General features: G+C 37.5%; 1 protein-coding gene across 2 annotated transcripts in view; it reads right to left on the reverse strand.

Annotated features, from left to right (window-relative positions):
- The window catches only part of LOC119191044 (Krueppel-like factor 3), a 52,517-nt gene that overhangs the window by 23,834 nt on the left and 15,904 nt on the right, over nt 1-12,779 (reverse strand). For both annotated transcript variants that reach the window (XM_037444813.1, XM_037444812.1), the window contains exon 5: nt 6,663-6,750. In XM_037444813.1, the coding sequence (XP_037300710.1) occupies nt 6,663-6,750 (88 nt within the window). The remainder of the gene's footprint in view (nt 1-6,662; nt 6,751-12,779) is intronic.

The following is a 12,779-nucleotide window of genomic DNA, read 5'->3' on the forward strand; positions in this document are numbered from 1 at the left end:
GATAACCATCAAACGCGTCATTTTACTGTACAAAGAAATAACATCGTCACATACACACACACATATATATATATATAGTATTCATTGAATTTAACCTAATCAAAAACTCACTGCCGAGACGAATGGTTTGGACCGCAGGTTTAAATCCCAAGGGCACACCTCTGATTTTTCTAAAAAATGATGTGTGTATTCTTTGTGAATTGTCGCTTGCTTTAACAGGCAAGGGAAACATCGTGAGGAAACCTGCATACCTGAGAAATTCTCTATAGGAATTTAGAGGGTGTGTGAAGTCTACCAGGTTTACTAGGCTACCGTGGTGGACTAAGGCCAAATCCCTCTCAGTAGTAGACGCCCGTGCCCAGCAATGGAACAGTAAAACAGGCCTGATGTTATATAAACTTATCAATCATTTAGAGCCTCAAAAAATCCTAACGTCAACCATGGTCACAACTACAAATTAAGCGACCGCGGACTCGTGACATCGCGATTGACGGCGAGTTTTTTTGCCCACCGTCCGGCATGCGACCCGACCACCGACCAGACCGATCTAGTGTCATTAGAGACGACCTCGCAACGCGACCACACTGTACCATCACTAATGAAATAAATACACCCGGCCAGGCATAGTCCTAACGTATCAAGGAGTGGCTTAGGTATCACAGTACCTACACGGCGCTAAATATTTGCACAACCAGATATTATTATATAGATAGGTATAATATAATAATACCAGCCCTGTACTAAATAAATTATACAGTCAAACTGTAATTATTTTACCCAAATTATTCTACACAAGGTTTAATATATTTCAGAAGATATAAGTCACATTGTGGTTATCGCTAAAGGTGAGGGGAAGGGGGGGATGAGGTTCCGCCATTTGAAACGTAGTTGGGCTCCAGTCCCACAGTTGGGCACGGGCCTCTGCCACTGCATACTGAGAGGTCAAAGTCGGTATAGAAGACTGTTGCCAGTGATCATCCCACAATAGGTTTAGAAAGATAATTATATTATCAGGTAGCTTCGGCTTTTTAGAGATGTTTCCGTCACTCACACGTATGTCACTTTCTATCGCTGACTTGCAGATTTTTTTCTATGACCCGAGCCACTGCAGAATGCTGTACAAGTTTTATAATAACACGCTTGACAGGGTGTGGATGTCGAACCTGCCACCTCTCACTTCCCAGTCGTCTTCTAAGCTATTATGAACTGACACCAAATCGTTTTTTTCCTTTTCTAAGCAGAAATACGATTTGGAAACCGTTAGATTATAGGATGATGTGCATATTAGAAAATTACAAAAATGATTTTTGTGGATTATTATGTTCTGCATTAAATTCCTGCTTAAAATGGTGATGCACATTATTTTTAGTCTCTAGACCGTGGCACTTTTTTGTTTGGCCTATTGTCTTACCAAGCCGTTTCATCGGAGATTGATTGGTCACCAGTTCATCAGTTAGTCTGCTTATGAGCGAGCAAAACGGTCCGGCGTGGACTCTGTCTCCGAAACACGTTAGTTAAACTCTCTTACACCCCCTATTTTTTACCATTGCAATTCTAAACGTCTCTTTTTACGCTTCCGCCTACTCCTGCGACATTAGACGCGTGCTTATGTATTTACATAATATAATTATGTACGTTTTTGCTGTCCATTCATCGTCATTCCATCCAATAAGTAATACAACTCGTGACAAAATTATCATGAAAGCTCATACACGCCAACTAAATAATTCATTTTGTAAATAACAAATTAATAAAATGCAACTTTTTATAAAATCATTATTAGTTATTACATAAATTAAACTGCATTTAAAATTGCCGGTGGAGCAAAAATGCGCTTTAAAACGTTTAGATTATGACACTATATCAAATACGAAGTATATTTTTCAAATTATAATTTAATTCAATTAAAATCATAGCTCGTGTTAAAAATAGTTGAAATCGATACAATAATAATTCTGAACATAGATGTTTTTTCTTCATGATTAATACTGTTACACCTTGTACATGGATTGTATCCGTTGTACGGTATCAATTAATGAAATGTTTGTTTATTAAGTATAATGAGACAATATTTTCTTGAAATAGCGGCCCGATAACAGGGTAGACTCTAGTATCGATTCCGAAATCGTGCCACAAAACATCTTTAATAAAATATTATCATGTTGGAATACGAAATTAGTAAAAATGTACTATTATTAATATGATTGTAATATATTAGGCGACCTTAGACATTATAATATAATTATGACGCGGCTACCATTGTTATAATAGCCGTTAAAATTCCTAAACTAGACACATCATTGATGTTCAGGTTATGAGACCAAAAATGCTCCAAAATAATCATGTTTTTTTATACCTTGTCGAGAAAAGCAATTCTTTGATCTTTTACAGTGGATCGCAAACAGAACGATAAAATCCGCAGTCTAGACAACTTGTTCCTATCACTAAGACAACTCCACATAGGCATTGTGAATATAAACCTAACTCAGTTCTTGTTTATAAATGAAATATCACACTTTAATGGTTGAAATAAATCGTTTCCAATCAGTGAAACACTCAGAGCTATACAATGTTTAACTGCGGATCGAGCCGGCCTGTATATTTATGTGTAAGCCGCTCGTAATTCTAGATCGTACACTAAATCTAGGCATTTCATGTCCGCGCATGTAACGGCCTTTTAACAACCATTAGAATATACCGTCCTATCTGTGGGGGGCAAAGATTAATAAACAGATAGGTTATTTTAATAATTATTTGCATTTAGCGTTGTAGGAATTTTAAAATCTAATAATGTGCGTCGACGTAAACTAATTTAGAAGACAATGAGCATTATTAGGGTTTCTATGTCGATGCAGATGTTAAAATAAAGCCGAAGATGATCTCTCTTACCAGTTGTTTTGTAATAAGGTCGTGGGTCCACTTTCATGCCAGGATAATAATATGTAGGCTACCTATTTTATCCTGTTGGATCTATTGTGTAGGCTTTGGGTGCATTTATTATTATTTATCTATTTAGTTTATGATAGAGTCGCAGTCGTGGTAAGCACCAGCGAATAAACAGTAGCCACATCAACCGTACCTTTATATTACAAAGTACTACATATCCGTGGCGTTACAATAAACGTCTTCATCTATTGTAATAAATACTAGGAACTAGGAACTTATAAAGTATGGTATCCTATTAGTTTAGGTGACATTCGCCAGTTGTTTTTTAAATATTTCTGAAACATAAAATATATTTTTTTCTTATGTGTACGCGAACGTTAAACATTGAAATAAAACAAATCTTCGGATTTTATCACGGCTAAATCTATCTGTGACAGTATGTTCATTAGTAAAGCCCTTAGGCACAAACTAATTGCCCTGTCGCCTCTACGTCTCCTGATCTATACCTGCGTGGACACAACGAAGCCGCTTCCCTTTCACTTGCACCTCTTTTCAGTTTAATTAACCGGACGAGTATTTAGTAAGGGAAAGGGTTATACAACCTTCGAGATAATGCCGTGTTTCATTATTTTACTAGATATTTAATGAAGATTCTCTTTTAGATTGGTTATAAAATTATAATTAAAATATGAGGAATATTATCAGACATGTATTAAATTTTCCACCGTTGGGCACAAGTTGTCGATATTCAATGAAGATTCTCTTTTAGATCGATTATAAAATTATAATTAAAATATGAGGAATATTATCAGACATGTATGAAATTTTCCACCGTTGGGCACAATTTCTAAGTTATTGTTCTTCACAATGGTATATTGCAAATTTGTAGACATTAGATACATTAAAAATCCTTAAGAAAAAGTCCATATATTTACTATTTACCTCAGTTTTTGTTCTGGGAAAGGCCTTTTACACTGGCGCGAACAAATCTAAAGATTGATAAAAAATATTATACGCAGTAATTCGTATTGACAGAGATACCTTAAGGGCGAGCCAGAGACCTCAGTTGCATTTCGATGGCGCCCACGCATTAGGTTCAAAAATTATGATTCTACAGGGGACTTATAATTAATTTACATTATTGTTTTGGTAAATATTAAAAAATTTTCAACTACTTATGTTTTTTAAAATATGATAAATAATTGAAAGACATAGAAAAATGTTTTAAACATTTCAAAATAGTATGTTTATGAAAATGAATCCCTTGTCAAATCATATTTTTTAATCTACGCTCCCAGCGTGGTTGCCAACGATGTTTACCACTTTGAAGGTAGAAGTGAACATTACGTTAATAAATGAAACTACGTCTGCTAACATCGTTTCAAAAATTATCCATGAATAACAAATATTTCCCCCAAAAATCCCTGTTTTACTTTTCTTATTTTTTTATCGTTTTATAGTTTAATGCGAATATAGCGTGTCCGTGAGTGTATTTCTGACTGAAAGTGTGATGATGCCGCTGAAACGAATTTTCTTATAGTAGTAAATTTTAATTTATTTTATATTGATATTTATTTTGTCGAAACTTACACTTCTGTTACACTATTGTCTTTGTTTATATAAGCTAATCTAATTAAGTAATAATTGAATATTCTCATGTACCTTGACTTATCATAAGTGCAACTATGTTCGCCTTTTTTTTTTTTTTTTTTTGGTTTCGCGGAGAAAGTCCCTTATTACTACCGCCCAGCCTTCGTGGGGGGCGACTGAGCGGTTATGCTGGGGTAACCGCACTAGGGCGGACAGCCCCCTGCTGCCCGCCGATGACCCCCTTCGTGGCCCCTATTAGTCGCCTCTTACGACAGGCAGGGGATACCGTGGTGGAATTCTTCAAACGCCCCCATTCCACAGGGCGGAACTATGTTCGCCTACGTGATGAATAAAGCATTTTTATTTATTTATTTATTTTATTTACTACGTTTTGAGTTACTTACTGTAAAGTGTTATAAGATAATTTTGTCGTTTAAATTTTTAAATAATTACTTAACGCATGTCAAAACTACTCTATATATATCTATGCATATTATAAAGTCCCTTTTTATATCAGTATGTTAGCGATTTTCTCAAAATCATCTGAAGGGATTTTTATGAAATTTGGTATGGAGATAGTTTAAGACCCAGTGAAGGTTATAGGCTAATTTCTGTTCCGGGAAAATATAAAGCGCGACTTTTACCCCGGAAAACTCAATCAGGCGGGCGAAGCCGCGAAGGCTTTCTGTCCCGGGAAAATATATAGCAGGACTTTTATCCCGGAAAACTCCTTCATGCAAAAGTTAGTTATACTTATACATACTTATGTTCAAGTCTAGAAACACAACATTCAAAACTGAAGCGTCTGGCACCTAGCTCGATGCGCGATGACCTTTCTGAATAAAATGATGAGAGTCCGTGATGCGTCTCGACAATCGGTTCGCGCAATCAAATAGAGGTAGATTTAATATTTGCATGAGCGTGGACTATAAATATTGTCCCATTAGTTCAGTGGCGCGGCTGTGAAACAGTGAGGGTCCGAGTTCGATTTTAAGGCAAACAAAAATTTGATATTTCTATTTGAAATTGTGAAGTTTATAATGTTATTAATGTAACTTTTGGCACGACATTTAGTGTATTCTTGTTGTACATTAATTATAGACTCGAAATGTAAATAATTTGCCTGTAGCATACAATGTTTGGCTCAACCGAATTAATCACTGGTTTTATCGTTCGCTTTAACGGTGAAGGAAAACATCGTGAGGAAACCTGCACATCTGAGAAGTTCTCTATAGGAATTTCGAAGGTGTGTGAAGTCTACCAATCCGCACTAGGCCAGCGTGGTGGACTAAGGCCTAATCCCTCTCAGTAGTAGAGGAGGCCCGTGCTCAGCAGTGGGCAAGTATATAATACTGGGCTGATATTATTATAATAAATAGAAAACCGGCGTGAACTTGCATTTTGGAAGTTCCCATGCGTGTATGCCAACCTACCAATGAGGTCTAAAGTCCATAACATAATCACGGGACCCTAAAAAACCAAAGATCTAGTCGTGCGTCGGGTGAGAGGCGCCGAGGTCGGTTCCTACACGGATGTTCATGCCGGATCCGCTGGTGTAATAAATAACCATCGCTTTGTGCCACATAAATTATTTATATGGCAACTCATTTGTCTGGCGGGTCGGGTTGGGTTTAACTTCAACTGCAAACCACTATAGGTCAAGTCATTTTAATACACCACCTGTAGGCGGAGGTATAATTAATCTTATGTTTAAATCTATTCCCGTCCCATGATATGATATCACCGTATGGGAAATAACTAACCAAGCATTTTAAATTGTATCAAACTCTCACATACAGATCTGGGAATCTTACAGAGAATCTTCACGAAATATAGCCGAATTACGTTGGTACAAACCGTGTTTGAACAGAGCAGCATTTACGTGCTTACGTTACTCAGTAGCAGCACGTGTTCAATATGAAATAAACTCCCTGCATCGGTGTTCTCTGAGCGTTATATCCTGGCCTATAAACGGGTTTTAAAAAGATGGTTCCCGGTAGACAGCGGCTTGGTTTTGCCCTTGGAATTTAATAAGTCCTTGGGCGACAGGTACGGCTTAAAAAGAGTGCTCACCACCATGTAGACAGGGGCTTGGTTGTGTCTCTGGAATTTGATAAGTCCATGGGCGACAAGTACAGCTATCAGATAGACAGCTTGCTTATTTGCCTGGCAATAAAAAAACTTACCCAGCGGTCTGCCGCGTCTCCTGGGCGTCGGCGGCCGTCGCTTGATGCTCAGGTCCACCGGCTCCAGCTGGACAGGCGGGCCACACGCCTGCAACAAACAAAAATGTCACACCTCTATCTAAGCTGGAGTTTTCAAATTTAAATAATAATAAATTGCTTGCATTGAATCATAAGTTGGAAGTATCGTATACCTATATATTGTATAGATTGGATAGCTACCACCTACAGCTGGCGAACAGGCGCACGCCGACTGCTTCCTCTTCTTGGACAGTCGGGTAAAAAGACCTCGCAAAGATCTGCTGTCCAGGACCTCGTACTTGGGTACACTGATACATTCACAGTAAAGAAGAGTGGGCATTTGTATTATGAAAGTCAACCGACGTCTGACGTCTTTATGAACCGTATTATTAATTAACTAAAGAGCGAAGAGAGTACATGGGAACGAACATAGCTTGCGAAGTGGATGTCAACATGTCTATCCCCCCCCCCCCCCCCAGTCAATTCTTGTGCGTTTAGTCTTTACACCACATGCACGCCTACGCACGGGGGGATATTTGTCGAGGCCCTATGCACATATTTCAGTGTGTATACCTCCATAGCTTCTAAAGTGGATGTTAACATGTCTATCCCCTCCGAGGCAATTCTTGTAAGCTCGGTCTCCACACCGAATGCACGCCCACGCACAGGACATATGTCACGGTCCTAGGCACATAGTTCAGTGTGTATACCTCATGGTTTTAACTATACATTCAGGCCTATGGAGGCTTGTAAACATTTCCTGGCCTTCTCTCCCCAGATCTCCTAACTTTTCTCCAGGCTACTGCAGTGGCTATGCCGTGGGATTCCAGTATTCCAGTATTCCCCGGTGTAAACTGTGGGGTCCGATACACAAAAAAATACATGTCTATTTAACCCTAATATGGAAAAAAATGATACGTACACATAATACATATGTATTTATGCATGAAGACTCTAATATCCCTTTAATGAAGACAGCACACATCAATTCACACATCATATATTCACTTCATTGCAAAGTTGCAAGTTAAATTAATTTATCCATCAATGTGTGAACAAAAACTGTGAAAACATACATATACATAACGTGAAATCGTATATCGCATTACCAAACCTACCAATCACCTGGGATATAAAAAAAAAACTGGAGCAAACTATAGTTGCGGGCAAAAAAATCGATCACTACCGATGAGTGAGCTGACAAATTTTCTTTACACAATATCGTTTATTCTTCCAGAAAATTGTACCTTTAAATAAAATATTATTTATAATATAACGATTTATAAGTATGTTGTATAATTTTTACAATGAATAACAATTCATAATCATATTTTATATTTTTTACAACGAAGCAGTGGCGAAAGGTGAAATTTTCCGAAAGAGAACCGCCACAACATATTATTACTAAAATGCATAAATGCGGTCTGCAATTCGTTCTGTTGATAATTAAATTCTACAGAAATTCTACATAAAGGGAAGCCATCAGGAATCGGGTTGTATAGATTATGGACCCTTCGCCACTGCAACAATGTATAAATTCCAATCACAAATATTTTAACATTTGTGTTATCTATATATATAAAAATCAATTGCTGTTCGTTAGTCTCGCTAAAACTCGAGAACGGCTGAACCGATTTGGCTAATTTTGGTTTTGAATTATTTGTGGAAGTCCAGGGATGGATTAAACGGTGACGAACATAAATAATAAATAACGGAAAATACTAAAAACGACAATATAAGTTTTCAATACAAAATGTTCCTACCTGTCAAACATTTCATGTCTTTTCTCTTTTAGAAATAAAGAACTGTAACATATATATAGATGTATTCAGAAATAAGTCTGTTTCATGGTTGTAATATGAGGTCCGATTTCTTTGGTTTATTTTGTTCAAATACAAAACATTTCAGAAATAAATAAAGTGTAAAAGTGTCAGTGGGTTCTTAAAAATAGAAAATAAATAAATAAATTTCAAGACTATTATTAAAATCTATCATCAATTTGTCAGTGCGTGAGAACTTTATTTATTGTTATTGTCGCAAAATGCCACGGAGAAGATGACTTTGATCGTCGAAGTTAATCAAATGTACGACGAGCTACTTCACGTGCAAACCGTACTCTCGACTAGCGAGAGACAGATAATGATAACATACGTATTGTATGGCAAAATTGTGTTTCACAATAAATAATAATAATAAATGTATGTAGGTGATACGAAGTTCACCGGGTCATCTAGTTATCAATATTTGTTTCAGATCTTAGTGTGTACTGGTTCTAGAAAACTCAACGTCTCTCGTTGGTTTACATCGTTTTCAAACTACACGGTGTTGTCTAGAGTAAAAAAAATACGCTTAGTAAAAAAAACTTCATTACTAGTGGTAGATTTTTTTGCCCGCGAGTGTACATATAAAAATAAATTATGAAACACCAGCCGTCTACAATTTACACGCTTTTTAAACTTACGATGTACAATGTAAAACAATTAAAACTCGATCGTGACTAATACCAATACGATTCTTACTTAGCGTAGGATATTTTTTTAAGTATATTTGTTTGTTAGCTATACTGAGCGAAGAATCACCATTTTTTTTATTGCTTTCAATGACGAGACGAGCTTGCCGTTCGCCTGATAGTAAGCGATACGACCACCATAAACAGCAGAAACGCTATCTTGAATTACAAAATATGGTTTGGTATTCCACTGCGCTCGCCATCCTGAGACGTGAGTTAAGTCTTATTATGTCCAGTAGTTATACTGGCTACAATGTCCTTCTAACCGGAACACAACAGTGACTACACACTACAGCTTGGCGGCAGAAATAGAGATTGCGGTGGTACCTAGACGGACTCTCACATATGAGATACCTACCACCAGTTAATAGTTTATTAACAGCTTTCGTGTAAACGTCACTTGATGTTCAGATTGATATCCGGTAGTGAAAATAAACCCTTCTGCCCATAATTTCATTTAACGCTGGCAACACATCCACAAATCATTTAGAATTATGAGTTCTGTCGAGATCCTGATCATATCCATGCCAGCTTCCAACAGGAATTAATTCGGTTTATGTCCCTAGATCGCGAAAAGTATGCAGCACACGAAGAATACTCGCAACTGACCACTGAAGGACTCCGTTTCATGCATTCCTTTCCGCAGTTTTTATTCAGGAAACCTCGTTGATATAATTATTATAGGTTTAGCAATAAACACTTATTGCTTAACCGCCGACCGAACATTGTTAGGGTGCTAACAGACACTGGCTAAAAACTGCTTATTGTACCAACTGCACTGCCTGCAGTCGTTAGAACGCAGTCAGGTGCAGTTGAGAGCGTATTTATATAGAACGCATCGGAAACTGCAGCTCACATGTAATCCTTAGTTTTTATGACTCACATACTTTTTGTTTTTGTTCTTATGTTTCGCTAAATGATACATGGTTCGCTCGCCGTCTCAAACAATAACTGGAGCTAGTTATCTCCCCCTCTACACCTATTGTCATCCAGATCCCACTCTTGAGTACCATCAAAGGGAGCTTAGGATATAACCATTTCATACGCGTAATATGTGTATAGTAACGTCACGGCTTTATCGGTGTAGGCAGAAGTGCAACCAGGACAAACACTTTTCGCCAAGTATGTTCCGTCCCATTACGTGATAGGAGGCAAGTCTAACGCCATATCGCATAGTATGCCTATATAAGACTAAAACGAACTAAAGGATATCTGGTAGGATATATTTTATATTTGCCCGACTAGTGACTACCTTACCCAAGGTATTAAAACCTGCCACAGTGGCCCACGTAAATGTGTCGCGTTCCGGGATCAGCTTGTGTATCTATAGGCCGGCATAATTATGTCGACCGCCTAGGGATAATCATCTCTCGTCAGTCGCTATTCTATTGGACCCTACTCCACTTACCATCAGGTGAAGTGGGGTCTCTATGCCGTGCTCGTATAAAAAAATCAAAACTGGAGATGTAGACGCTAAAATCACCTTTTTTTTGTCATGTGAGAGACAGCTCTTAACCGCTAAAATGCCTTCGCTGGCTACTAAAAAACTCCTTAAAATACGGTCCGTCTGTCCACAGCCTTACGCGTATTTAACTTGCAACAAAAAAAGCCTAATTAATAATTGCACACGATAAATATTGTTCACACTAACAATGTTTTATGCAGTATTTTTTGTGTACATTGTTAAACGTTTTTATGGTTCTGAAAACCTAACGCGAATTCAATTATAACCCTTAATATTCATTAAATTATGTTCATTAACTCACAGCACGCTTTTTTCTTTCTTAGAATTATAACAAATACGGAATCGGATATTATGTTAAGAACTCTAGTATAATTTAAATTAATGGTATTTTTCAATATCATAAATCTGAAGTTTTAATTTGTTTTTTTGTTGGAAGGCGTTAATCTCTGGTTCTACTATAATAATAATATCAGCCCTGTATTATATACTTGCCCACTGCTGAGCACGGGCCTCCTCTACTACTGAGAGGGATTAGGCCTTAGTCCACCACGCTGGCCCAGTACGGATTGGTAGACTTCACACACCTTCGAAATTCCTATAGAGAACTTCTCAGATGTGCAGGTTTCCTCACGATGTTTTCCTTCACCGTTAAAGCGAACGATAAATTCACAAAGAATACACACATGATTTTTTAGAAAAGTCAGAGGTGTGTGCCCTTGGGATTTGAACCTACGGACATTCGTCTTGGCAGTCCGTTCCACACCCAACTAGGCTATCGCCGCTTATACTCTACTATATTACAGTCCGAATAAACAATATGTTTTGTGACGAGAACGGAAGTTTGCACATTTACGGAGTTGCGGCCCCCGCGCATACAATCATTTTACGTATAATGTACCCCTAGAAATGAAATGATTAAGTGCAAAATACGAGATTTAAGTATAATAATATAGATTATATTTAAATAACGCCAAAGTCACAAACTAAGTTTTATATTATTTTTTGTGGAATTATTGATAATCGCAAATTCAGTCATTATAATTTTAAAAGTGCAATATAAATTATAATCGACTGTCTATACTTTTCTAAACCGAAGAAAATTCATAGAAAGGTTATAAGTAATCAAGAGCTGGGGAGAAAAGGAAATACTCCTCATCTGACGTAGAGAATGGTAAGAACCAGAGCTGTTTAGAACACATAGGACTTTGAAATTTGATTTGTATGATAACAATGCACCTTTTTAAATTTCAATGCCACATTGTGATTAAATATTCATGTAATTAATACTGTTGGCTTGCTAAATAAAGAAAAAAAAAATGATTGCATGACAATTTCGGCCGCTACCCTAAAACACCAACTGTTAATTTTCATAATACCCTGCAATGTTTGTCTACCTGATACGTCGGTGACAGCGTGAGCCTGTGCTAATAGGCCGGTGCGGTTGTGAGTGGCGCGAGTGGTGGATCCTCGGGTGACCATGGTTGTGTGCAATACCATTAGACAAACACGCGGTCACACTGATAGCAGGTTGTAATAATTTTAAATTTATTTCGGTTTGGTTATAGAAGAAATAGAAATCGTCATGATTCATGGAAGAAATTAATCTAATAACGCTTTTTATGAAGAGTTAATTCTGTTATTTGTTTAAAAAAAATGTAACTTCTGTAAAATTTTCGTATTTTTTATATGTAAGTTTCCAGATTTGAATAACTAAAACATTCTGTACCGTTTTTCAAATCTCATACCTCCTTATCTTATAATTAGCAATACACCTACTAACCCTCTAATAAGTATGAGAATTCATACGCAGTGGTAGCCCTAAACGGCCGTTTATAAACTCCAGCTAAAAAAATCAGCACGAGTTGTATGGTATATTTCTTTATACCCAATACACGATGTTAGGTATGGATATCCCCTACGACGTCAAGTGGTACACAATGCCCTTGCTTTCTTCTTCGGTGACAGACGCATAAGCTTACATACACCCGCCGGCACACGCACCACACCCCGTCCGCTATAATTGCAGACGAATCGTGCAATTGCGGTTTCGCAATGCGAGCGTCTGTCGGCGCCACGCCCGATGCTGTTCGCATTTACTATTTACTAGCTTTTTAGCTACGAGTTA

This window comes from Manduca sexta, chromosome 28 (genome assembly GCF_014839805.1).
Source record: "Manduca sexta isolate Smith_Timp_Sample1 chromosome 28, JHU_Msex_v1.0, whole genome shotgun sequence".
Classification (NCBI taxonomy): domain Eukaryota; kingdom Metazoa; phylum Arthropoda; class Insecta; order Lepidoptera; family Sphingidae; genus Manduca; species Manduca sexta.